This window comes from Cetorhinus maximus, chromosome 8 (genome assembly GCF_964194155.1).
Source record: "Cetorhinus maximus chromosome 8, sCetMax3.hap1.1, whole genome shotgun sequence".
NCBI classification, from domain to species: Eukaryota; Metazoa; Chordata; class Chondrichthyes; order Lamniformes; family Cetorhinidae; genus Cetorhinus; species Cetorhinus maximus.
This window is the reverse complement of record NC_135886.1, coordinates 81,663,339-81,690,515: the sequence shown is the minus strand read 5'-3', so window position 1 is coordinate 81,690,515 and position 27,177 is coordinate 81,663,339. Positions and strand designations below refer to the sequence as shown.

The following is a 27,177-nucleotide window of genomic DNA, read 5'->3' as shown; positions in this document are numbered from 1 at the left end:
TTCAATCTGTGTGGAGTTTGCACGGTCTCCCTGTGTCTGTATGGGTTTCCGCTAGGTGTTCTGGTTTCCTCCTACCATCTGAAAGACATGCTGGTTAGGTGGATTAGTTACGGTAAATTGTCCCCCTGTGATGGACTGGCATCCTGTCCTGGGTGTGCCCCATCTAGCGCCCATTGCCTATTGGGATAGGCTGTGACTTCCCGTGACCCTGAATTGGATGAAGCGGTCCCGTAAAAGTGAAGGAGTGATTACCAATGAGTGAAAAGGGTCCAACAAGCTTATTTCATGGTGTCACTGCTGAAAGCAGCTTCTCTCTACCATTTTCCCATAGTTAGCGAAACTACAATTTGGAAAACATAATCAAATAGCAAACAAAACTCCAGATGGCACATGCTGAATAATCTTGAATTATCAATACATGGCTTCTCCTCACCAATCTTGCATTGATATCAAGCATGTTTTTTGCACAGATCAGCAGAGGCCCAATGAGCCCTGAGGCTAGATCACGATCCATATCCACGTTGCTGAAGTAAAATCGAGTCAGGCAGCCCAGGTCAGAGTCGGTAGGTCCATCACTTTCAGTCACACTCCACAAGTAAGTGACTGTTTTATTGGGCTGAACAATGGGATTTCTTATATTGTGACCTGTAGAGAGAATCCAACCAAAATTTATACAGCATGCAGAATTGGCCCAATAATTGGAGGGCACCTAAAAATATCTTTCATTGTTCATATGTTATGTGTGAATCTAACTGGCATAATAATTTCAGGAAGATGCAATACACAAACTTGTTATTTAATAGTCTGCCTTCTATTCAGAGAAAAAATTCCACTGAGGACATTGTACAGGAGGACACCTAAGGGTGTTGATTAAGATGAAGTGTGGCTGCTGTATAGTATGGAACAGTTCTGGTCACTATTACCTATTGTAGTAGTTAAAATCTATATGGTCTCTTTAAGAGTAACATTTTTATTCTTAATGTAGTTCCAATCTGGATTATGACACTTTTAAAATGAAAATTAGGAGAACTCACTAAGACCTGTATTCAAAATCAACATGGCAATCTAACCAATTAATCTATAACAATAAGTAATTTTAAAAATATTCATTTATGGGATGTGGGAATCATTGGCTAGGCCAGCATTTATTGCCCATCCCTAATTTCCCTTGAGAAGGCGGTGGTGAGCTGCCTTCTTGAACTGCTGCAGTCCCTGTGGTGTAGGTACACCCATAGCATTGTTAGGGAGGGAGTTACAGGATGTTGACCCAGCGACAGTGAAGGAATGGCAATCTACTTCCAAGTCAGTATGGTGAGTGGCTTGGAAGGGAACTTCCAGGTAATGGTATTCCCATGTATCTGGTGCCCTTATCCTTCTAGATGGTAGCAAAATCACAGAATCTCTCAGTGCAGAAGAGGCCCTTTGGCCCATTGAGTCTGCACCGACACGTGAGAAACACCTGACCTACCTACCTAATCCCATTTACCAGTACTTGGCCCATAGCCTTGAATGTTATGATGTGCTAAGTGCTCATCCAGGTACTTTTTAAGGGATGTGTGGCAACCCGCCTCCACCACCCTCCCAGGCAGCACACTCCAGACCGTCACCACCCTCTGGGTAAAAAAGTTTTTCCTCACATCCCCCCTTAAACCTCCTGCCCCTCACCTTGAACTTGTGTCCCCTCATGACTGACCCTTCAACTAAAGGGAACAGCTGCTCCCTATCCACCCTGTCCATGCCCCTCGTAATCTTGTACACCTTGATCAGGTCGCCCTCAGTCTTCTCTGTTCCAACGAAAACAACCCAAGTCTATCCAACCTCTTCATAACTTAAATGTTTCATCCCAGGCAACATCCTGGTGAATCTCCTCTGCACCCCCTCCAGTGCAATCACATCCTTCCAATAACGTGGCGACCAGAACTGCACACAGTACACCAGCTGTGGCCTCACTAAGGTTCTATACAACTCCAACATGACCTCCCTGCTTTTGTAATCTATGCCTCGATTGAAAAAGGCAAGTGTCCCAAATGCCTTTTTCACCACCCCACTAACATGCTCCTCCGCCTTCAGAGATCTATGGACACACACGCCAAGGTCCCTTTGTTCCTCAGAACTTCCTAGTGCCATGCCGATCATTGAATACTTCCTTGTCAAATTACTCCTTCTAAAGTGTATCACCTCACACTTTTCAGGGTTAAATTCCATCTGCCACTTATCTGCCCATTTGACCACCCCGTCTATTTCTCCCTGTAGCCCAAGACACTCAACATCACTGTTAACCACCCGGCCAATCTTTGTGTCATCCACAAACTTACTAATCCTACCCCACACATAGTCATCTATGTCGTTTATATAAATGACGAATAACAGGGGACCCAGCACAGATCCCTGTGGGACACCACCAGACATGGGTTTCCAGTCACTAAAGCAGCCTTCTGTCATCACCCTCTGTCTCCTACAACTAAGCCAAATTTGAATCCACCTTATCAAATTACCCTGTATCCCATGTGCATTTGCCTTCTTTGTAAGTTTTCCATGTGGGACCTTGTCAAATGCTTTGCTGAAATCCATATAAACTGCACTACCCTCAGGTACACTCCTGGTCGTCACCTCAAAAAATTCAGTCAAATTTGTTAGGCATAAACTCCCTCTGACAAAGCCATGTTGACTACCCCTGATGAAACCTTGCCTCTCCAATTCTCTCCTTCAGAATTTTCTCCAATAGTTTCCCTACCACTGACGTGAGACTCATTGGCCTGTAGTTCCCTGGCTTATCTCTACAACCCTTCTTAAATAGTGGAACCACATTAGCTGTTAGCAGCCGTGGGTTTGGAAGGTGCTGCCTAAGGAGCCTTCGTGAGTTTCTGCAGTGCATCTTATAGATGGCACACAGTGCTGCTACTGTTTGTCGGTGGTGGAGGGAGTGAATGCGTGTGAATGTGGTGCCAATCAAGTAGTTGCTTTGTCCTGGATGGTGTCAAGCTTCTTGAGTGTTGTTGGAGCTGCACTCATCCAGGCAAGTGGAGAGTATTCCATCACACTCCTGACTTGTGCCTTGTAGATGGTGGACAGGATATGGGGAGTCAGGAGGTGAGTTACTCACTGCAGGATTCCTAGCCTCTGACCTGCTCTTGTGGCCACAGTATTTATATGGCTAGTCCAGTTCAGATTCTGGTCAATGGTAACCCCCAGGATGTTGCTAGGGAAGGATTCGGCAATGGTAATGCCATTGAATGTCAAGGGGCGATGGATAGATTCTCTCTTGTTGGAGATGATCATTGCCTGGCACTTGTATGGCGCAAATGCTACTTCCCACTTGTCAGCCCAAGCCTGGATATTGTTGAGGTCTTGCTGCATTTGGACATGGACTTCAGTATCCTACTTCAGTATCTGAGGAGTCGCGAATAGTGCTGAACATTGTGAAATCATCAGCGAACATCCCGACTTCTGACCTTAGGATGGAGGGAAGGTCATTGATGAAGCAGTTGAAGATGGTTGGGCCTAGGACACTACCCAGAAGAACTCCTGCAGTGATGTCCTGGAACTGAGTTGATTGACCTCCAACAACACAACCATCTTCCTATGGGCTAGTTTTGACTCCAATCAGCGGAGAGTTTTCCTCCTGAATCCCATTGACTCCAATTTTGCTAGGGCTCCTTGATGCCGCACTCGGTCAAATGCTGCCTTGATGTCAAGGGCAGTCAATCTCACCTCGCCTCTGGAGTTCAGCTCTTTTGTCCATGTTTGAACCAAGGCTGTAATGAGGTCAGGAGCTGAATGACTCTGGCAGAACCCAAACTGAGCATCAGTGAGCAATTGATTGCTAAGCAAGTGCTGCTTGATAGCACTGTTGATGACCCCTTCCATCATTTTACTGATGATGGAGAGTAGATTGATGGGGCAGTAATTGGCCAGGTTGGATTTGTCCTGCTTCTTGTGTACAGGACACACTTGGACAATTTTCCACATAGCCAGGTAGATGTCCATGTTGTCGTTGTACTGGACCAGCTTGGCTAGGGGTGCGGCAAGTTCTGGAGCACATGTCTTCATTACTATTGTTGGAATATTGTCAGGGCCTCTAGCCTTTGCAGTATCCAATGCCATCAGCTGTTTCTTGATATCATATGAAGTGATTCGAATTGGCTGAAGACTGACATCTGTGATGCTCTCTGGAGGAGGCACTTTTGGCTGAAGATTGTAGCGAATGCTTCAGTCTTATCTTTTGTACTGACATGCTGGGCTCCTCTATCATTGAGGATGAGGATATTTGTGGAGCCTCCTCCTCCAATGAGTTGTTTAATTGTCCACCACCATTCACGACTGAATATGACAGGACTATAGAGCTTAGATCTGATCCATTGTTTGTGGAAATGCTTAGCTCTGTCTAGCACTTGTTGCTTATGCTGTTTGGCACTCAAGTAGTCCTGTGTTGTAGCTTCACCAGGCTGACATCTTATGTTTAGGTATGCCTGGTGCTGTTCCTGGCATGCCCTCCTGCACTCTTCATTGAACTAGGGTTGATCCCCTGGCTTAATGGTAATGGTAGAATGGGGGATATGCCAGGCCATGAGGTTACTGATCATGGTTGAGTACCATTCTGCTGCTGATGGCCCACGCCACCTCATGGTTGCCCAGCCTTGGGTTGCTAGATTTGTTTGAAATCTATCCCATTTAGCACGGTGGTAGTGCCACACAACATGATGGAGGGTATCCTCAGTGTGAAGATGGGACTTTGTCTCCTCAAGGTCTATGCGGTGGTTACTCCTACCGCTGCTGTCATGGGCAGATGCATCTGCGGCAGGCAGATTGATGAGGTCAAGTATGTTTTTCCCTCTTGTTGCTTGTTTCACCACCTGCCGCAGACCCAGTCTAGCAGCTATGTCCTTTAGGACTCAGGCAGCTTGGTATGTAGTGGCGCTACTGAGCCACTCTTGGCGATGGACATTGAAGTCCCCCGCCCAAAGTACATTCTGTGCCCTTGACATCCTCAGTGCTTCCTCCAAGTGATGTTCAACATGGAGGAGCACTGATTCATCAGCTGAGGAGACAGGGGGATGGCGATACATGGTAATCAGCAGGTTTCCTTGCCCATGTTTGACCTGATGCCATGAGACTTCAAGGGGGTTGGAATAGATGTGGAGGACTCCCAGGGCAACTCCCTCCTGACTGTATACCACTGTGCCACCACCTCTGCTGGGTCTGTCCTGCTTCTGGGGCAGGACATACCCAGGGATGGTGATGGTGGTGTCTGATATTCACCAGAACTGCTTAATTAATAAAATAAGTAGGGAAAATCCAGGGAGATTCATCCAATTTTCTTCACATGTAATTCCTAGCCTTTACCTGAAAAAGAAAGGCCCACATCGATATAATATAATGTCATTAAAACATCTCTAAGCTTTCATATACAATGAATCACTTTATGACTGTTGTTATGTAGGCAAATGTAGCACCCATTTTGTGCACAAGGTTCCATCAACAATGAAATGAAGGGACAATTACATTGTTTTTGGTGGTGTTGATGGGGATGTGAAAACTAGAACATAATAATAAAGCAACACTAATAGGAGCACATCATATCCATATTTTTTTTTGCCACTTATGGAGCAGTGCAAGGGAGCAATAGGCAGGGAAAAAAGCTTCTATATAAATAAAGGTAAAATTACTGGAGAGAATAGATCTCACATAATTGTGAAAAATACATTCCTTACATACTTGCAAAAAGCACAATTTATGTATGTATAACCTGTCCACTGTTTGGTAGCATGATACTTTTTGTAAGAGCTTTGGCTTGCAAATAATAACTGAATTGATCTGCATTTCACACACATCATTAGGAACTGTTCCAGTGTGTGAGAACAATATTCAAGGGAATGATAACCCTCTAAGCAAAGGCTTTCACTAAGAAATATGTAGGTGGGTTCTTCTCTGATCTTAAATCATTTTTCTTGATTTATGAGGTTCTTCATTGTCAGTGGTTCTTCAGCAGTTCAAGAAGGCAGCTCACCACCACCTCTCAAAGGCATTTAGGGATGGGCAATAAATGCTGATCTAGACAGTGACACCCACTCCCATGAATGATAAAAAATGTGCCACTAGCCAAAAGTAGAGGGAAAGACAAAAGTGATTTGCTCTTCAAAGCACTCCACTCTGCAGAACATGTGTGAAAAATTTCTATAAATGAAGCAAATGACTAGTTAATGAATAATACCATCTCAACTATATATAACTATGTAAGGTGTTCAATGTAACAGTCTTAAGCTAAATAACACTGACAGCGCAGATCAAATTACAGTAAGGCAGGCAGAAATTTTTGGCGCCAGTTTCATGCTATACACATGATTCCAATAGTTGCCTTCCAGACTCCAGAAAACAGAACGTGTATTTGTTTCAAATCCTCAGAGTTCCCACAACACCTGTGACATGCTTCTGGTGTCTTTTGCATTTATATTTGTAAATTTCAGTTAATCTGTAAAGTAGAATGCAGCAGATTTTTTTCTGCAACATATGAAAATACATTGATTTTTATTATAGATCACAGAGGACTTCTACAAGCCTTCAGTGTAAACTCAGGACAGTACTTCCCCATTATGGGTTACTTTGACTTTCTCACTCTAACAATGTTCCTTCTTACCTTCAGCTTTGTCCACCTTTATTTCTGTCAGTCCATGTGGATTAATATTGTACGGTCTGCTAGCAAGATTCTTAAAGATGATCTGTATTGTACAGAAAGGACCAACATTTATAGATGCAGAGTGCAATTACTGTTAATAATGTTTCCATAAAATGGGTGTCAATGGGAAATGTGAGATGGGCTCTGACAATACTTGACCATAGCATGAAGTTAGAGGTTGGAGGCTGACGAAGCTTAGGATAACATGACAGCATTGAAGAGTTATATCCCAACCAATGATTTGGTTAGGACATGTGTTCAATTCTTCTTGTCAATATGCAGCTTGGTGGGGAATATATGAAAATCAGGCAACTGTGGGTAGTCCCAATATTGATGCACTCTCCAGCTTGGAGTTGACATGGCTGAGGGGTCTTGTTAATCTATAGGGAACACAAGTTGTGTCAGGGAGTGATATAGCAAAAGAGGCAATATATCAAAGAATGTTACAGTAAAGAATATGAATATATTATAGAGTTTTGCAGTGAGAAACATATGGGGTGTGGGATGCATTAAAGTGAGTTATAAAGAGGTGCATGATATGTATATATTGGGCAGATGGTGGACAAGCATCAGCTGAGCTGGAGCTAACTGTGCTCTTTATAAGCAGCTTGCCAAAGGGAGGGTGGAAATCCGGCAGGTCAGCTACTACTTAAAGTCAGCTTGCAGCTCTTTATAGCAAGGCAAACAATTCAAGGCTGAACTAGAGAGAGCAGGTGTTATTGAGGCAGCACGACGCTGTCCAGGGTTCCCAGATTCTCTGACTTTGTGGAGCATGAGAATCAGGAGGAAGTCCTCTTCCCCTGCAGTGGGTGACAATGGCCCATATAATCATGCATCACCAGTGGACAGAGGTGGTTGATCAGGTCAATGCCAGCCACATTGCTCCAAGAACCTGGCTGCAGTGCAAGAAGAAATTGAATGACATGACCAGGATTGCCAAGGTTGGACTTCCCATCGTATCTCTCTTAATATAAAAGCAAAATACTGCAGACGCTGGAAATCTGAAACAAAAACAGAAAATGCTGGAAAAACTCAGCAGGTCTAACAGCACCTGTGGAGAGAAAATAAAACAGAATTAATGTTTTGAGTCCTTATGACTCTTCTTCAGAGCTAAAGAGAAGTAAAAATGTAATGAAATTGGTAATGTTTAAGGGGCGTGAAACAGGTGAAGCTGGATAGAAGGCCAGTGATAGGTGGAGGCAAAGGAGAGATTGCCAGAGATGTCATGGACAAAAGGACAAAGGAGTGTTAATGATAGTGGTGCTGATGGCGGCATTAAGGTCAGAAAGCAGAATGTAATAATAACAGGATAAGGGTAAGCACTCTGGAAAGAACAACATAAACAAGTGACAGATGGCCCTTGTGTTTTTATTCATTATTTTATCCCCACCTTTTATCCTATTTTCAATCTTTTTTTCCACCACCATCCTCTCCCCCACCCCACCACCCACAAGGGCCATCTGTCATTTGTTCTTTCCAGAGTGCTTACCCTTGTCCTACTATTATTACATTCTGCTTTCTGACCTCTATGCCACCATCAGCACCTCCTTTAGCCAATACCACAATCATTAACACTCCTTTGTCCTTTTGTCCATATCATCACTGGCAATCTTTCCTTTGCCTCCACCCAACACTGGCCTTCTATCCTTAAATACTATAAATTTCATTACCTTTTTACCTATATCTCTTAATGTTAATCACTGTACTATTGGTGGTGATGCCTTCAGTTGTCTGGCCCAATACTCTGGAATTCCCTTCTTAAATCTCTCTGCCTCTCCACCTTTCTTTTCTTCTTTAAGATGCTCACCAAAATCTGGATTTTTGACCAAGCTTTTGGCCATCTGCTATAGTACCTCCTTATAGGGCTTGGAGTCAAATTGTGTTTGATAACACTTTTGTTAAGTGACTTGGGACTTTTCATCCACATTAAAGGCAATGTATAAATGCAAGTTGTTGTTGATATCAGCGGCAGTTGTGCAATGAAAATGGAACATGTTGCCCTCTCTCAGGATGACAGCACAGCTACACCTTTGTTACCCCCAACCAATGCCTACACCGGTGCCAGAAGGCCAGCTGGCCCAGAAATTGATGAGTGACTGTACTTTGCAGCTGGGAACATTCATGTACCAACAACTCGAGGCCATCCATCACAAGCATCTCAAGAGCTTTTAATTGAGCAGCCTTCTACCTGCCATGCATGGAAAATTATGAAAAAACTGAAAAGAAAGGAGAGCCCAGGAGAGGCTATTAAATTCTCCAGAACACAAAATAGGACAGAGTGTTTGGAAAGGGCTAGGAATCTAACTTCAAGCACATCAGATAAAGGGACGACAATGAGAAAGGGGATGGGAAATACAGGACTGAAGGTGTTGTATCTGAATGCACGCAGTATACGAAATAAGGTAAATGAGCTTGTGGCGCAGATTGAAATTGGCAGGTATGATGTGGTGGGCATCACGGAGACATGGCTGCAAGGGGATCAAGACTGGGAGCTAAATATCCAGGGATATACATCCTATTGAAAAGAGAGGCAGGTTGGCAGAGGGGGTGGGGTTGCTTTGTTAGTAAGAAATGAAATTAAATCAATAGCAAGAAACGACATAGGGTCAGATGATGTAGAATCTGCGTGGATAGAGTTGAGGAATCGCAAAGGTAAAAAAACCATAATGGGAGTTATGTACAGGCCTCCGAACAGTAGTCAGGATGTGGGGCACAAGATACACCAGGAGATAGAAAAGGCGTGTAAGAAAGGCAAGGTTACAGTGATCATGGGGGATTTCAATATGCAGGTAGACTGGGAAAATCAGGTTGGTAGTGGATCCCAAGAAAAGGAATTTGTGGAATGTCTACGAGTTGGCTTTTTGGAGCAGCTTGTGGTGGAGCCCACTAGGGAACAGGCAATTCTAGATTTAGTGATGTGTAATGAGGCAGATTTGATAAGGGAGCTTAAGGTGAAGGAACCCTTAGGAGGAAGTGACCATAATATGATAGAATTTACCCTGCAATCTGAGAGGAAAACGCTGGAATCAGATGTAACGGTATTACAGTTGAATGAAGGCAACTACAGAGGCATGATGGAGGAGCTGGCCAGAATTGACTGGGAGATGAGCCTAGCAGGAAAGACAGTGGAACAGCAATGGCAGGAGTTTCTTGGGAGACACAGCAAAAATTCATCCCTAGGAAGAAGAAGCATACTAAGGGGAGGACGAGGCAACCATGGCTGACAAGGGAAGTCAGGGACAGCATAAAAGCTAAAGAGAAAGCATACAATGCAGTGAAGAGCAGTGGGAAACCAGGGGATTGGGAAGCCTACAAAGACCAACAGAGGACAACTAAAAAAGAAATAAGGAGGGAGAAGATTAAACATGAGGGTAAACTAGCCAGTAATATAAAAGAAGATTGCAAGAGATTTTTTAGGTATATAAAGGGTAAGAGAGGGGCAAAAGTGGATATTGGGCCGCTGGAAAATGTTGTAGTGGGGAACAAAGAAATGGCGGAAGAACTGAATAGGTACTTTGCATCAGTCTTCACAGTGGAAGACACGGGTGACATCCCCAAAGTTCAAGAGAGTCGGGGGGCAGAGGTGAGTATGGTGGCCATTACCAAGGAGAATTTGCTAGGAAAACTGAAAGGTCTGAAGGTGGATAAATCACCTGGACCAGATGGATTACACCCCAGAGTTCTGAAGGAGATAGTGGAGGCATTAGTGGTGATTCTTCAGGAATCACTGGAGTCAGGGAGGGTCCCAGAGGACTGGAAAATTGCTAATGTAACCCCCCTGTTTAAGAAGGGAGTGAGGCAAAAGACGGGAAATTTCAGGCCGATTAGCCTGACCTCGGTTGTTGGTAAGATTTTAGAGTCCGTTATTAAGGTTGAGATTTCAGAATACTTGGAAGTGCATGGTAAAACAGGGCAAAGTCAGCATAGTTTCATCAAGGGGAGGTCATGCCTGACAAATCTGTTAGAATTCTTTGAGGAGGTAACGAGTAGGTTAGACAAAGGAGAGCCAATGGATGTTATCTACTTGGACTTCCAGAAGGCCTTTGACAAGGTGCCGCACAGGAGGCAGCTCAGTAAGATAAGAGCCCATGGTGTTAGAGGCAAGATACTAGCATGGATAGAAGATTGGCTGTCTGACAGGAGGCAGAGAGTGGGGATAAGGGGGTCCTTCTCAGGATGGCGGCCGGTGATTAGTGGAGTTCCGCAGGGGTCAGTGTTGGGACCACAACTTTTCACTTTATACATTAATGATCTAGATGAAGGAACTGAGGGCATTCTGGCTAAGTTTGCAGATGATACAAAGATAGGTGGAGGGACAGGTAGTTTTGAGGAGGCTGGGAGGCTGCAGAAGCATTTGGACAGGTTAGGAGAATGGGCAAAGAAGTGGCAGATGGAATACAATGTGGGGAAGTGTGAGGTCATGCACTTTGGTAGGAAGAATAGAGGCATAGACTATTTTCTAAATGGGGAGAGAATTCAGAAATCTGGAGTGCAAAGAGACTTGGGAGTCCTAGTCCAGGATTCTCTTAAGATTAACTTGCAGGTTGAGTCGGTAGTTAGGAAGGCAAATGCAATGTTGGCATTTATTTCGAGAGGACTAGAATATAAAAGCAGGAATGCGCTGCTGAGGCTTTATAAGGCTCTGGTCAGACCACATTTAGAATATTGTGAGTAATTTTGGGCCCCGTATCTCAGGAAGGATGTGCTGGCCCTGGAGAGGGTCCAGAGGAGGTTCACGAGAATGATTCCAGGAATGAAAGGCTTAACATATGAGGAACGTTTGAGGACTCTGGGTCTATACTTGATGGAGTTTAGAAGGATGAGGGGGGATCTGATTGAAACTTACAGAATACTGAAAGGCCTGGATAGAGTGGACGTGGGGAAGATGTTTCCATTAGTAGGAAAGACTAGGACCCAAGGGCACAGCCTCAGAATAAAGGGAAGACCTTTTAGAACAGAGATGAGGAGAAACTTCTTTAGCCAGACAGTGGTGAATCTATGGAATTCATTGCCACAGAAGGCTGTGGAGGCCAGGTCATTGAGTGTATTTAAGACCGAGATAGATAGGTTCTTGATTGGTAAGGGGATCAAAGGTTACGGGGAGAAGGCGGGAGAATGAGGTTGAGAAACATATCAGCCATGATTGAATGGTGGAGCAGACGCGATGGGCCGAATGGCCTAATTTCTGCTCCTATGTCTTATGGTCTTATGCTGAAGCTAAAGAAGGAGCACATTGTAGGAGCATTAGAGCAGGTGAGCAAGCATTTAAGACAAACACCATGAGCTCACACCTGGGTGATAATTAGTGTAGGCATTTGTGTAAGCCAAGAAAGTTATAAATCTTTTTGAAATTCTAGTGCAGTATATTTCTGTGTACCTGGTGACCTTGCAATGTTAGCTGACATGAATACCTATGTTGATCGTTGGGCAGATGCAATTTATTCAAGGATGGAAGGGCTGGGACAGATGTTAGGCATGACTATTAGTGCAAGGGAGCAGGGATTAATCATTTTTTTAATGAGCTGCTGCTGAAGAGCTCTGTCTATTTCTGAGAAACTATGAGATGTCACCTTCGACAATAGCATAAGATTTTTTGGACTGTGAATAATGGGCACCTAGTCTCATAAATCAATTGACACTTTAGACAATTATTGCCATAACAAACTCACATCTTAAAGAAAATCCAGCAGATAAACTGACTCAAACTGAAGGTTTGCTGTTGAAAAGAATAATTAGTTTTCCCTTGGGGATTTACCTGGCTATGGACCTTTTTGACTGAATAGCGCGTTTCTATGCTGTACCTTCTATGTAATTTTATGTAACTGCCTACAAGCTGCGTCTAGTTAAGCAAAATACAAATTAAAAATTAATACAGATATAAGAAACACTTGTCACAGTCTCAGTTGATATGTGCCCCAGTAGAATGTGCAATGACACTACCATTCCATTACTATGACAAACCAACCAAGTATATTAGAACACTTTACCTTAAAGCGATCTCCAACCTCTCCACGTAAAATCGGGCCCAGAATTCCCTCTGAAGAATCTGGACTTGGTTTGTGTTTTACAGCTGTGAAGGTGCTGTCAGTATACTCCACATAAACAACCTTTTTATACTCCTTCCCAATTCGGTCTGGACCCCTTTCCAGAAACTTGCCTCTTAACTCACTGAAGGGAAGAAAAAAATATGAAAAGGAAATATTTGGAAGTAAATTTCATCAGCAAGTTGTTTCTTTCATCATAGGCCCCCATCCTTTAGCTATTTCTTATTTTTCATTTAAAAAAAATGGTTTTCTGTGGAATCCCTTGTTCCATGGCTGAGATCAGATGAGATATATACTTGGCCAAAGCTGCTTAATGCCAAACTGCTGAGACAAAAGTGACCTGCAATATGAGGATCTGCTTATTGGTTTTATCTCCCTCCATATGGAGCAATGGTTTTTCTTTTTTCAATATCATTCACTTTCAATGGTGGCTACTGAGACATATTATTATAAATAATTAATAGAATAATAATTATTATCCTAGATCATTACTGCATTATTCTACAGTGGCACATTACACTGATAACTAATTGAATATGTCAATAGATACTCTCAACTATTTCACATTACCGTGCGGTGGGTGTGTCTGCTCTGCATTTACTCACTGAGCGCTGATGCACTAGACCCTGAAGTTGGGCATTCTATACAAGACTGATCCACAGAACAGTGACCTAGTCTTGAAGACTCCCTACTTTAGGCTTCTTTCAGCAGATGGTATTACTAGAGATGCTGTTGTAGGAGATGCATCCATTGAATTCAGCTCTATTAGTGATACTCCTGCAGAAAATATCAGCTCAGAAGCCACCTCAAGACACATCAATAAGAGAATGAAGACAAGAAGACTGTACCTGCTCATATAGTCTGGAAGAGTTGGAGCATAATCCCATTTACCCTCCACAGCAGCAATATAATAAATCCATTCCATTGACCTACTTTTGGTAACAGTTGTCCGTGGTAAGTAGTTAACTTGTATCTGAATGTTCTCTTCATCCTCGTTCTCATTTTCATAATCACCATAATCACTGTCTTCCTCCTTGTCCTCCACTTTCCCAGTTTTCCAAACAGAAGCGTTTTCTTCTTCACAGATTCCCTCTATATTAAAGTGAGCCTTCATTCCAGCTATTGTAACAGACAGCAGCAGAAAAAGAACTTGAGAATTCCTCATGTCTCTCTGATGTGGCAAGCAAAACATTCCCTTTAACCAAACAACCCTATTAAGAAAACCCAATTCACTATATGTGGATGTATCAGTAAACCTGTGACTTGTGAATACCCAAAAACTAAAGTTATTGACCTACTTCTATCAGTGAGCTTATATTAGGCAATTTGAAGTTATGAATTAGCTCACTAAGGGCCTCGGGGATTCATCTGTTCCCCACAAAAAGCACAAGGTTATGTAAAATATCGTGAAAAATCACATTCTTGTTCGAGTTCCAATGTTAAAGTTTGTGGGTTTTTTGTAATAAATCTGATGCCAGTCTTTCTAATGTAAAAATGAAAAAATATATAAATGGATCCAATGTCATGCTTTCCTAGCTGCTAAAAGCATAAGATTGTATAAGTAGTTTGATTCTTGCCACTCCTTGACTTTATGGGCTTGACAATAAAGACTGAGGGCCTGGGATTGATGCTCTGCTATTGAAAGCATAATAGAGAAGGAACTTGACCCCAATGCCAAATCCTAATAACAGGGTCATTTTATATAATTGGGGCAGGCAATCCATGCCTTTAATGGTGTCATGGGGTTGCCCAATCTAAAGAAGTACCCAGAAACCAGGGCAAGAGAGTGCTGTTCTTGAGGCATGCCCCTAATTTCTCACCTAGATGTGCAGGAAGCAGGTGAACAATTTACCCACCCTCCTTCCGCAGGTTGCCCAGAGTAGAAATCATGGCAAAGGGAGATCTGGTCCAAATTCTTGCCCCACCCACATTCTTTACCGTCTGTGTGTTCTCAGCATTCAGAGATGCTTATCTTCATTGTTTTGAGTGTGAATCCAACTCCCTTACATTGACATTTTATTTTACTCACCAAAGTAAGAGATGTAAGTGTTGGGGATTAGAATACATTCTGATATTTCAAATAGTACCAGAAGAAGGTAACACAAGTAAAGAGCCATCATTTTCTGCACTGCCCCATTAAGCACTTCTAGGTCCTGTATTATGCCATAACTCTAGCAACGGAAGAACATCGGTATGACATTTCCATTATTTTTATGATGTCTGAGTGAAAGTACCGTGAGCAGTTATGGGTTTCTTTGTTAGATTGCCTGAAACTTGTTTCATGGTCAGATCTGGCCTTGAGTAAAGACTTTCATTTAATTCTTCTGAGTGACAATCAGACTCGTGTTCCAAGGCTGAAGGGATAGTGTACAATTGCTAAATAAAGCCCTGTTTTTTTAAAGACGAGAATTTTAAACTTTACAATTCCTTTACAAGAAGTCATAATGGTGAGGCTCCTTCTATTTAAGCAGCAGGTATTTTACATACTGGATTCACATACTGACATTGTCACCATAACATAATCTTGCTGTCACTCTTACCTTGTTGATGGTTTGGGTTTTGACAGCTGAGTAAACATTTGTTCTCATGACTTGGGATCATTTCTGCAGTCACAAATGCTGTTGGAGCCAATTCAACAGAGACAACTCTGTGGCCACGTAATAGGAGCCCATATCCATCGAAGTAAATGGAGTATAGCTCTGGGGTGGAGCCCATGGCTATTAGATGCCAGCTGACAACTTTGGTTTTGCAAATATTCAGATCTGACAAGCAGTAATAGCAGAGTGATAAATGTCTTTTGAAAGGCAGATTTTAATGGAGTAAAGTCTTATGCATTATAGTTGTTAAAGAAGAGGAACTCCACACTGAAAGCTTGAAAGTTGAATTAGATCCATATCAAATAAACCAAAATGCACTGAACATGAGACTGAAGTTTAAACTTTTCCAACATCTATTTCCAGCCACAAAATCAAACAGTATCCATGCTAATCTTTACTAATTAATGATCCCTATTTAGTTTTAAATTGTTTCTGAAATCCTATATAATAACTAAGTTTTTTCCCCTGTCTTCCCTTCTTGGGATTTTGCCACCTAACAGTGCTCTTATTTCACTGCAAAACCTCTTTGTTTCCGGTAGAATTATTTTAGTGAGCTCACTAAATCACTGATGTAATCCCAGGGTAAAAGTCAGCTGAATTATTTTTGGAGAAAATGACAAACCCTCACAACTTTAATCCAAGAAACTAGGTGTTATTATCTCATGGCATAAACTAATTAAACTATCAAAGTCTAAAGAGACTTGAATGCCAATCTGGCACTTGCTCTCTGTCACTTTCCCCAACCTTCACCTCCTTTGCAAGACTATATTGATTAGGAATTGCCCAAGTTTTATGTGTTTGTGGGCTGCATAGGTATAACATGAGCCACGTTCAAATGATAAATCAATGTTCCCAATAATTTGCATGTATGTCTAGCTTCTGATACTAATCGATCTTGATGTTCATATTTAGAATGAGGCATCAGTGCTAAGTACAGGTCTTTACAAACCTGATATATGAAATTCAAGCAAAGAAAATCAGTGAATAAGAGATGTTAACACAAATAGAGCATAAGATCAGGAATCAATTTAGTCCCATAAGCCTGTTTCATCATTCAGTCAAATCATGGCTGATCAGTACCTCAGATCCACGTGCCCACCTTTGATTCATATCACTTGATGCCCTTACCTCACAAAAGTCATTCAATCTTGGTATTGAAAATTTCAATTGCTCCGGCATCTGTAGCCTTTTAGAGAGACAATTTCAGATTTCCCCCATCCAGTGTGTGGAAAATTGCTGATTTTGCTTCTGAATAGTCTAGCTCTAATTTTAAGTTTTTGCCCCTTTTTTCTGGATTCCCCCATCAGAAATAACGTATCTACTCTATCAAATGCTTTACACTTATTAGCACCTCAATTAGATCACCCCACGGTCAAAAATGGGAATACAAGCCAGGTTTATGCAACCTGTTCTCTTAATTTAGTCCTCTAAACCCCAGAATCATTCTGGTGAATGTGCGCTGTAATTCCCAAGTTCAACATAATCTTCCTGAGATGCGGTGCCCAAAGCTGGACACAGGAATCCAGATGGGCCAGACCAAAGCTCCATGCAACTTATATCACTTCCTCACTTTTGTATTGCAACACCCTTGCAATAAAGGCCAATATTTCATTGGCCAGAAACTTCCCTATGTCGGGTGGGCGTGGAGCCAATCGCCACCCGCGATCGGTTGCATGCTGCCATTTTATGTGGGTGGGCCAATTAAGGCCCACCCAGCGTGCTGCACGGCCGGTAGCGCTCAGCGCTACCTGTGTGGGCGGGGGGAGGAGGGAGAGTCGGGGCCTCCGCTCTTTCGCGCAAGCTTGAAAGAGTGCAGCAATCTCCCTGAGGCACAGAGCTGCCTCAGGGAGATTAAGTTGATATTAAAATAATTAATTAAAGCATTTAAAAAGTTGCCTAAACATGTCCTCTCATGTGACATGTTTTTATATTTTGGGAATTTAAAAAATTTATTGAATAAAACTTTCAGGAAACCACATCCCGCCCGTGGATGAGGTTTGCTGGAAAACGCGAAGGCCGCTTGGGCTCTTCGCCTGCCCGCCAACCTTAAGGTTGGACGGGCAGCACTATTAATTGGCTTAATTAGTTTCCTAATGGCCTTAATAGGCCTTTGACAGTTCGGTAGGTGCGCAGCCGCCTCTAGTGCGCGCCCGCCAAACGCAAGATGTAAATGACGTGCGATGACGTCAGGACGCACGCCTGACATCATCTTGCATCATTTTGTGCGTCGGCATGTCGGGCCCATCCCCACACACCGACGGCAATATTCTGGCTATTAGCTTTTTTAGTTACTTCTTGTGTTTGATTGTAATTTCACACATTAATAATAATCTGCCAACATGAACAACTAAGCACATAGCTCTCAGGAACGTGTTTGTACCCACCTGGTAAAGAGACATTGATATAGCCATTTATTGAGTACATCTGCCCTTTGATATTCTGAGGGCCACGAATCATATATCTGATCCTGTCTGTTTCAAGGTACATGCTTTTACTTTCATCAATGATCGAGAACAAAAGCACAAACTCCTGTCGATCGATTTGATTTCCAAATTCATTTAGAGTCCCTGAAGTGACAATGTTTACAATTTGGAAATAAATATTTTATTCAAATAAGAAAATGTTTTAATTGAAAATGCAGAACAAGTTTAAAAAAAGAAAATTGTTAAACAAGCTTTATACATATTAACGTAGAAAATAGGTTAAAGAAATTAACTGTACCTGAATATCTGCAGCTAATCAACAACAGACTATTCAGTCAGAAATAGTTTTAGTAAAATCATTTAGTAGAGGAATTAAAAATTGCTCAGCAATAATAGAGTTAGAGAATGGGGAGAGCCGAACTTTACTATAACAATTTCGCCTGGTAATATCAGAGAATGGAGGGCGCTGTCTCTGCTGCAATATACCTCTCAAAATAGAGACAACAAAATTTAACTGTAAGACAGTTTAGAAAGTGAAAATTGGCTGGAATTTTACTTCCCTCCCAGGAGTGGGCTGGCAGGCAGGGGTGGGGTAGGGGGCGGGTGAGGGAGCGCTGTTAAACTGAGTGCCATGGGTGAGTGCCATGCCCATCACCTACCCACCTCTGCTGGAATTTTACCAGTGGCTTGGTAGGTGGTGGGTGGCCTGTCTGCCTTTGGGCCAATTTAAGCCTTTAAATGGCCAATTAATGGTCATTTGAGGGTCTCCTGCTGCCGCTGGGGGGGTCCCACATCACATGGCATGACTGCCAGATAAACTGTGGTGATCTGGCTGTGGCATCGGAGGATAGGGCACCCTCCTGTTCTGGCACCTTTGCTGAATGGAGATCTCGCCTCAATGGTAATCGCCATCCCCGCTTATTCCCCCTCCCCTATTGCAGACCTCCACTACCCTTGCCTGGGCTTGCCAGACTGGTCTCGACAAAGCTGACCCACTTATCTTTCAGTCCAGCCACCTCCATGGCTCCTCATTAGGGACTGACTACAGACCTAGCAGTGGTGACCGCTTCGGTTGGTGTTGCTGGGACAGGAGAGCTGAAGGCCAATTGACTGGCTAAAAGCTCTGGGAAGTGGTACATCCTCCCAGATAGGGCTGGAAGCTACAACCTCAGGCAGTTAATAGTCTGACAACTGTAAAACCTGGTCCTTGCTTCCCAGCCTGGTGGTGGTGGGTTCTTCCCCAACTCTTTCACCAGGGGGCAGTGCCACTGCCTCCACAAAAAAATCCAGCCTTATTCCTGCACCTTATTCACACTCACCTTGTTTACATATGAGCACTGCTCCAATTAATCCTGAGTTGAAATCCCTCACAGGGTCCACATGTGAAGAATAGGCATAGGTAAGACAATTGGAATCACCATTCATTGGGCCAAGATTCTCAGTTATTTCCCAGACGTATATGTATTCACCTTTGGGTGCCACAATGTCATCTTTCTTCTCGGGCATGGATGTGCGGTCATTGTATGAAGCTCCTTAGTACAGAATGTTCTTAATTAGTAACAACTCACAAAAAGGTGTAGGGGAAGTGCAGATTAAAGGAATTGTAATGATCACTGTGGTAATGTTCAGCGAAATGTCCGTAACTATTAAACTGTCGAATATCAGATTATATTTAAAATATTTGGTTAATTACTATGCACAATGGTTTATGATATATTTATAAATATTAAGAATTGTGAGCTAACTTAAATGTCTGAATGTAGTGATCTGAATTGACCTTTATGAACTAATCTTCATTTAGGTCAACTTTGTTTCAATCTTCCTGTGGACAGACAGTGCAATTTCACCGCCTCTGTGGCAATTAATAGACTTGTTTGTTTTTTATTGAATTTCATTGTCATTGAGCCAAATGGTGCTTGGAGAAGACAAAAGTATAGCACCGGTATTCCTGTGTCATTTGGGGGTGAGGTGATGATTTTGATTGCTGATGGTCTAGTGGAGTTGGTGCATTTATATTCCCTAACTGAATGGGGAGGGTTGATCTGCATTCTTTCATACTGTAATCAGAAGGGCCGTGGTTCTGTATGTATTATCCATTCATTTAACTTGAAAGCAGGTAGCCCTTTCTTATCAGTGCAGTGGCGAAGAGGTACGTCCATGTTTCTGCTATTCCACTGGTAGGTGCTCAATTTCTGGAGTATTCTGCTCCAATCAGTCTAATGACCTGGGTTTCAGGCTTCATAGATTCTACAATATTGGCCTTGTGTGTTCGCATCTTCTCACGTGTCTTTACTCTGTTAAGTTGTGCGTATACAGACAGTGGTTCCTGAGTAATCACTCTGTTCTGGGATTAGAGTATAATGGTTTAACATGTAATTGCAGAGAGTTTCTCTGCGCTTTGTTTATGCTCACATATATACCAATCTGAACAAAGTCACATTGGCACTCCTTAGTGTAAGCTTGGTTCAGAATCAGGAGGCTATGGGTTCAAGCCCAACTCCAGGACTTGAGCACAAACACTTCAGTGCAGAATGGCGAAGGCTTGAATATTTTTAGCAGCACTATCTGAAAATAATGAAGCGAGTCTAACTTATTGACACAGAATTGACACCTCATTGACATGTATTATTATAGCAATAGCATTGCTTTGTAAGGCCAGTACTTATGCTGAATAAAGTGCAAAATGAGTTTTGCAGCAATGGTGCTTCTTGTTGATTTTCACATATGTACACATTTAAGTATGTAAGTGAACAGAGACTTATAACAAATGACCATGTTATGGATATACAATATATCGATATACGATTAACTTTGTGACAAATGCCTTTTAATGGAAAAGTTATGCTGCTAATTATTGCAAAGCCTATCATAGAAATAGCTATTTTGGGCTCACCTTCAGACATCTTCCAGTAGGAGATTCCAAATGGATGAATGCTGTAAGGCCGTGAGGCTAGGTTCTTAAAGTGGATTATTACTTTGTCATTGACTTCTGCTCGAATTGTGGGACCAAGAATTCCTAGGAGATACAATAATTTGTGAGCCACTTACTTCTAGCATTGTAGACTGATAAAAAGTATATTTTAATTGATGTATTTTATTAAGCCCTACTTGATCAATGAAAGTAGGGTAGAATTCCTGTATTGCCTTATTTTATTTGTTCCTTTGCGTTCACTGGACAATGTCCAATATTCCCTATGAACTTGCATCAAAAGAGTAAACAGGATTCAGAAAGTATTGTGTCACACCATCCAGTCCCTTAATCTAAATAAAACCTTTAATACGCCAAATATTGTCCTATGAACTCTAATAAAGAAATTAACCCAAATAAAATATATTCTTGATATTGTGATGGACTTGTAAGGAAGGTGCTGCTACAAACTACAATGAATCAGGGCAGCAGAAAACCAGAAAAATAAGGAATGAAAGATCAGAAATTGAGTATGATTTGGGATCAATGATTTTGTGTTACAGCTCATACTCATTGTGCAGTAGACTTTTCCAGACATTCTTGCAGATTTTTCTCAGTGTCACCTTTTCTGCACTCTTCTGAAAATAACCAGTAACTACCTGACAGATCACTTATCTCTTGCAGGAAGACACAGTGCTGCCCTCCCACTCTGGGCCATAAATCCAGAGCAAGGGAATCATTGTCCAAGTCCAACACAAAGAGGAAAGACTTCCCAAATGTCACAGGGATAACAGCCATCCATCATAAACTCATGGGGTACCAGTCACATCAGGAACTCCAGGTTAAGTTTCAACATGAACTTTGGAGAATTCTACATCATTGTGTAGACTTCCGTATTTTTGTGAGAGTTATTACAATAAAAGCAAAGACCCACTGATCAGAATTTTTTCAGACAAATGTAACTGATCCAGTCACATTCCTGGAAAGCTCCTTCAGTCTGACATCTCATTGTACTGCTGTTTTCAAATTGAATTACTTGGCATTTTCTCAAAAGGGTCGGATATGCAATTGGCTGAGTTAGCTGAAGTCAGCCAGGGTAGCAGCTAGGGTATTGAAATTGGTTTCAGCACCCATGGACTAGGGAGTCAAAAATGAGCTTGGGTTCCCTCTCCTGATTAATATCCAGTGACCCTGCTGGAAATGCACATGTCTAAACAGGCTTGGGCTCATCTATAATGTCCTTCATGTTTGATTAGACCAATGACTATTGTTATCTAGGTTTAGACAATGACAACTTGGGTAGGGTATTAGAGGGCACACCACACACATTGGGAAGAATTTTATGTCCTGCGGGCAGGCATGTGCCCGACCTGATCAGGAGTAAAATAGTGCGCGATATTTTGCTCGATGGGTGCGTGCGGGTGCCAGAGCAATACCCGCCATTAATTAAGCAGCCACTTAAGGCCCTTAAGAGTCCAATTGAATGTGATTTTTCCTTGTCCGTGTGATTTCCAGCTTGTCGCATGGGCAAAATGGGCAGCGGCCACCCAATGTTTTCACAAACCTCATCCAAGGGTGGGATAAGAAGGGTCAGCCGCATTGCCAGTGTGAGTAGTGAGGAGTTTTGGAGATAGTTTGATGCCGGTTGCTTATTGGTACTTGGCAGCCTCATCTCTGTTCGGGGCTTCATTCTTAGCATTTCCAGGTTTCATTTCAGGACTCATTACTGTCTGCCAGGCCCCTGGAGGATTCAGATCGTGTGGACCCTTCCAGGTATCAGACAGCCTTCCCTTACCCTAGTAATGGAGATTGTGGTCTCCGCTGGGGGCACCTCCTCTGAGGAGGAAGAGAGGGGCAAAAGGGAGAGGAGGCCATGTGTCCCTGTGCAGCTTCCAGGGGAGGGACCTGTTGGAGGACAGGCGCAGGCGCAAGGGGCACAGGGCCAGCAGGAAGTCCAAGGCAGAAGGGGCCACAGAAAATGACACTATCCTGCTGCCAGGGTTTACAGGCGTCAATGCAGCTACCTCAATATGTCTGAGGTGAAATGCCGAAGGAGGCTCCGCCTCTCAAGGGAGACGGTGACCTCCATTTGCCAAATGATTGGGCCTGAAATCCGCTCTGACTGTGTGGGTGGACACCCAATGCCAGTGTCTCTGAAGGTCACAGCGGCCTTCAACTTCTATGCCTCCAGTTCTTTCCAGGGGTCAGTGGGGGTATCTGTGTGGAGTCTCCCAATCAGCTGTCCACAGTTGCGTCAAGCTGGTGACAGAAGCTCTGACCTTTATTCTTTACCGTACGGATAAGGCCAGCCAGCCTGAGCGAGCCAGAGGCTTTGCAGTGATTGCTGGGGTCCCCCGTGTTCAGGGTGCCATTGACTGTACACATGTGGCCATCAAGGTGCCAGCAGGTGAGCCGGATGCCTTTGTCAACAGGAAGGGCTTCCACTCCTTGAATGTGCAGATAATGAGTGACCACAGGATGCAGATTCTGCAAGTCTGTGCAAGGTACCCTGGCAGCTCCCATGATGCATACATCCTGAGACACTCCCAGGTGCTGGGGCTCTTCAGTGCTCCAGCCCGAATGGATGGATGGCTGCTGGGTGGCTCATTTTTTTTTGTTTGTTCATGGGGTCTGGGCATCACTGACTAGGCTGGCATTTATTGCCCATCCCTAATTGCCCTTGTTTAGGGGGCATTTAAGAGGCAACCATATTGCTGTGGGTCTGGAGTCACATGCATGCCAGACCAGGTAAGGACGGCAGATTTCCTTCCCTAAAGGACAATAGTGAACCAGATGGGTTTTTCTGACAATCGGCAATGGTTTTGTGGTCATCATTAGACTTTTAATTCAAATTTCACCATCTGCTGTGGTGAGACTCGAACCCAGGTACCCAGAGCATTACCCTGGGTCTCTGAAATACTAGTCCAGTGACAATACCACTATGCCACCACCTTTCATGATGCCTCTCCGCCAATAGAGGCAGAGCAACGTTATAATACGAGTCATGCCTCCACAAGGGCAGTGATAGAGAGAACCATAAGTCTTCTCAAGATGCGCTTCCGATGCCTGGACCGTTCAGGGGGTGAACTACAATATCCCCCAGAGCGGGCGTCACTGATAGCAGTTGCATACTGTGCTCTCCACAATCAGGCACTGACAAGGGGGGGCCCACTGTAAGAAGAGGATCTTGACACAGCTACACAGGCCACAGATGACGAGTCCAGTAGCGAGTCAGAAGAGGAGCACGATGAGGAGAACGCAGAGGGGCGCTGGGACGCCTTGATCCAACGCTCCTTAAGCTAGGCTACTAAAGATCAGCTTCAAGCGCATGCCAGGACTGCCGCCTCCATCCTGGATGTCTGAAAGGACCCTTTCACTTGAACACAAAGTACACTTGGTGCCTGTGCAATAAAGTTCAGAGCAACTTATGTCCAGCATTACATACTGGCGTACCCTGCACCAACAAACTAAAAAGGTGAAGCGTACTCAGGCCATGATGACAATAGCAAAATTGGTTTCTTTTTGACAATTCCTAACTATTTACATCAACTTCTTGTGGTCTTCCCAGGCCAGCATAGATAAAGTAAACATAAATTAACCTAAAATCACCCGTGACCTGTCCTTCTTGTGCTCATGGTGCCTTTAACTTATTCTTGTGAGTGCTACGTCTAGGTGTTTTCCCCCTCCCCCCTCGCTAGCACCGGCATTGCAGACAGCCTACTGACCCTGTTGTCTTGTTGGCCTTGATGACCTTGGTGGTTGTCCTCTGGCCAGTGGAGCCTGTGCTGGTTCCGCCTGGGAGGGAGCAGCCAGTGCCATTGCTGGCATCTCCCAGTTGCCGCAGCCTCATCAGATGCCATGGTCATGGGCAGAGGGGCGGGGGAGGTGCTGCCGTCATCTAGAGCACCGAGAGGAGCCCGCAGAGATGACAGGCAGCTCATGTGCCAATGTGAGGTCGCTCTGGACCTCCCTGCGCACCATTGATGGATGGGCACCTAGCTGGGATACTGAGTGCCTCATCCATCTCCCACACTGGCACTGACCACCTGAGGTCATTGCCTGTGTGAGGACTTGCAAGTCTGAGTGCAAACCCAGGAACCTCTGATTCTGTTCCTGGAGCAGCCTCTCCAAGAGAGTCACCATTCTCTCAATAGAGGAGGCAGTGCGCTCGACCATGACGGCCTACGCAGTGCTCATGCTCCGCATGGACTCCTCCACAACAGAGACCATGGCACACATACCTTCATGGATATCTGCCAGATCCTCTCGCATATCTCGCAGGACATCCAGCATCTACTGCCTAATGGACGATTCCAGAAGCACATCGTCAGCCTTCGACTGAGCATTGTCCTGGTCCCCAGCAGCCCTCCGACTGTAGGCACCCCAGGCACTCTCTGTCTCCGCGTGCACCTCAAGTGATTGTGAAGTGCCCTCACCAATGTGCACCGAGATACTAGTCGCTGCTCTACTGCCCACCGAGATGTTGGTATCTGTGCTGGTGCCTGCTTCAGAGAGCAGGTGTGATGCAGATGCAAATGATGCCCAGTGGTCCTCTGGTGTTAGGGGTGGCCCTTCGGGGTCTGGAGATCAAACGCCTGCTGGCGAACCTAAAAGGGAGAACAAGGACATGTCATTAGTAAAAGTCATCACACTGTCACTGTGCATGCCAGGCACCCTGGTGAGACCATGTAGATCTGCATCATGGTGCCCTTGTCTTCCAATGATCAATGGGGACTCCAGGTTCGAGGCTCATATCAATGAAGAGACTACACTAGAATGGTTGCACAAGCTGAAAATCTCACCTCTGTGCACTGCACTATTAACTTCATCAGGCACTCCTGCCTCTCCATGCCCGGTTGTAAGTGGGGCGTGTTGACTCTCAAGATCCAGGGTGTCTTGCTCGTATCTCGCAAGGGTTAGGAGGCTGGTGGGGCCTCCGTCGGTCTGTGACTTTTCTGTATTGTTGTGGGCCATCTTCTCCTGAAACAACAGAGCAGCATTGATTAGCCCACTCTCTACCTGCAGTGCCATTGCAGCCAGTTGAGGAGCACCTGGCAGGGCACTTCCAAGTCATGGCCTTTGAGCCGCGAGGCACTCAGTCCAAGCAGCCAGGGCTCACCCCCTTGGCCAGCTCCGGCGTGATTGACAGTTGGCACTCAGACTCTAGCCCCCCGTGAAGTCCACGGGGGTCGGCCACACCTTAACACATCTGCACACTGACCCATACCAGCATGGTACTCACCCTTCCTGAGCGCAGTAGGTCATTGAAATGCTTATGGCACTGCACCCGTGTGCGCTGTACCACATCATGGCTATTCAGCATTGCTGCCACTTCCTCCCATGCCCTCTTGGTGAGTTGCGATGGCCTCCTCCTCCATCCCTGGGGACAAGGGTGTCCCTCCTGGCGGCCACCTCCTCCAGGAGGATGGTGAGGCACTCATCAGAACAGCGGGGGGGCCGAGTGCCTGCCCAAGCTGTCCTCCCGCCTGCCATGTCCAGCCACTCTAGGATCCATCGCAAAGGTTCAGGGGGACGTCCTCCATGGCAGCTTTCCTGAGCCACTTTTAAACCGGCCACTGGGTCGCCATTGGGCCTGGCGACTGCCAGGCTCCCACCCTCGCTCAGCCCTTCCCGGCCAGTACAGAGTCGTGTTTCAAGCTGGGTGGGCCTTAATTGGTCTGGCAGCATGAAATCGCAGTCGGAGCCCGATCGCGGGCGGCGGTCTGTTTTGCGGCCACTCCTGGGCCAACCTGCTGCGCTCACCCGACGAGGGGAAACTCCTGCCCATTGAACCATATTCCTTGAGCTCCACAAATTCAGGACAGGCTGAGAGATGAGGGTCAAAAACTGAAGGGCAAGAAAGGTTCTTGACATCAACTTTAGGTGACTGTGTAGACAGAAATCAAATTCACATAGAAAAAAAAAGTCACAATATGACCCTTCATGACATCTTCCAGCAAAACTAAGATATATAGTTGAGTTGTTATGCTTGTTTCTTCTGGCTGGTCTGAGAGGAAATGCTGTTAGTTTATGGATCTGCCTGATAACTGACTGAGAATGGCAGGAGACCTGAGCTGTTTTGTTTGGCAATGCCTTCCATTAAGAGCTGAGTCACTCAAAATAGAATGTGAGAGAAGGGAGAAGGTTACGTTCAGGCCATGTGCTTTGGAGATTTCTGGGTGCATGTGATGGATCAGCGCATTTCACGCTAATCCGATAGAAGTGATTTTTCACAGACTTACACATATTCACACTGGGATATACAACAAATTCTGGAACCTACTGAAAACAAATTCACTGTTGAAGAAACCTCACATTGAATTAAGGACTCAAACAATCAATGACAGAAAAATCTGGGCAGTGCCATGGCACAAGTACATTGGGACAACCACACTGCCATCTACCATCTACAAGATGCACTGCAGGAATTCATCAAGGCTCCTTAGACAGCACCTTCCAAACCCACAATCACTAGCATCTAGAAGGACAAAGGCAGCAGATACATGGGAACACCACCACCTGGAAGTTCCCC

At 44.3% G+C, this 27,177-nt stretch overlaps 1 protein-coding gene across 1 annotated transcript in view; it reads right to left on the bottom strand.

The window, feature by feature from the left end:
* Positions 1-27,177, bottom strand: part of f8 (coagulation factor VIII, procoagulant component) — a 92,811-nt gene that overhangs the window by 49,710 nt on the left and 15,924 nt on the right. The window contains exons 3-10 of the mRNA XM_078547163.1: positions 20,631-20,753; positions 19,057-19,269; positions 17,699-17,881; positions 15,258-15,479; positions 13,566-13,836; positions 12,661-12,841; positions 6,635-6,716; positions 434-645 (exon numbers count right to left, since the gene is read on the bottom strand). Of these exons, the coding sequence (XP_078403289.1) occupies positions 434-645; positions 6,635-6,716; positions 12,661-12,841; positions 13,566-13,836; positions 15,258-15,479; positions 17,699-17,881; positions 19,057-19,269; positions 20,631-20,753 (1,487 nt within the window). The remainder of the gene's footprint in view (positions 1-433; positions 646-6,634; positions 6,717-12,660; positions 12,842-13,565; positions 13,837-15,257; positions 15,480-17,698; positions 17,882-19,056; positions 19,270-20,630; positions 20,754-27,177) is intronic.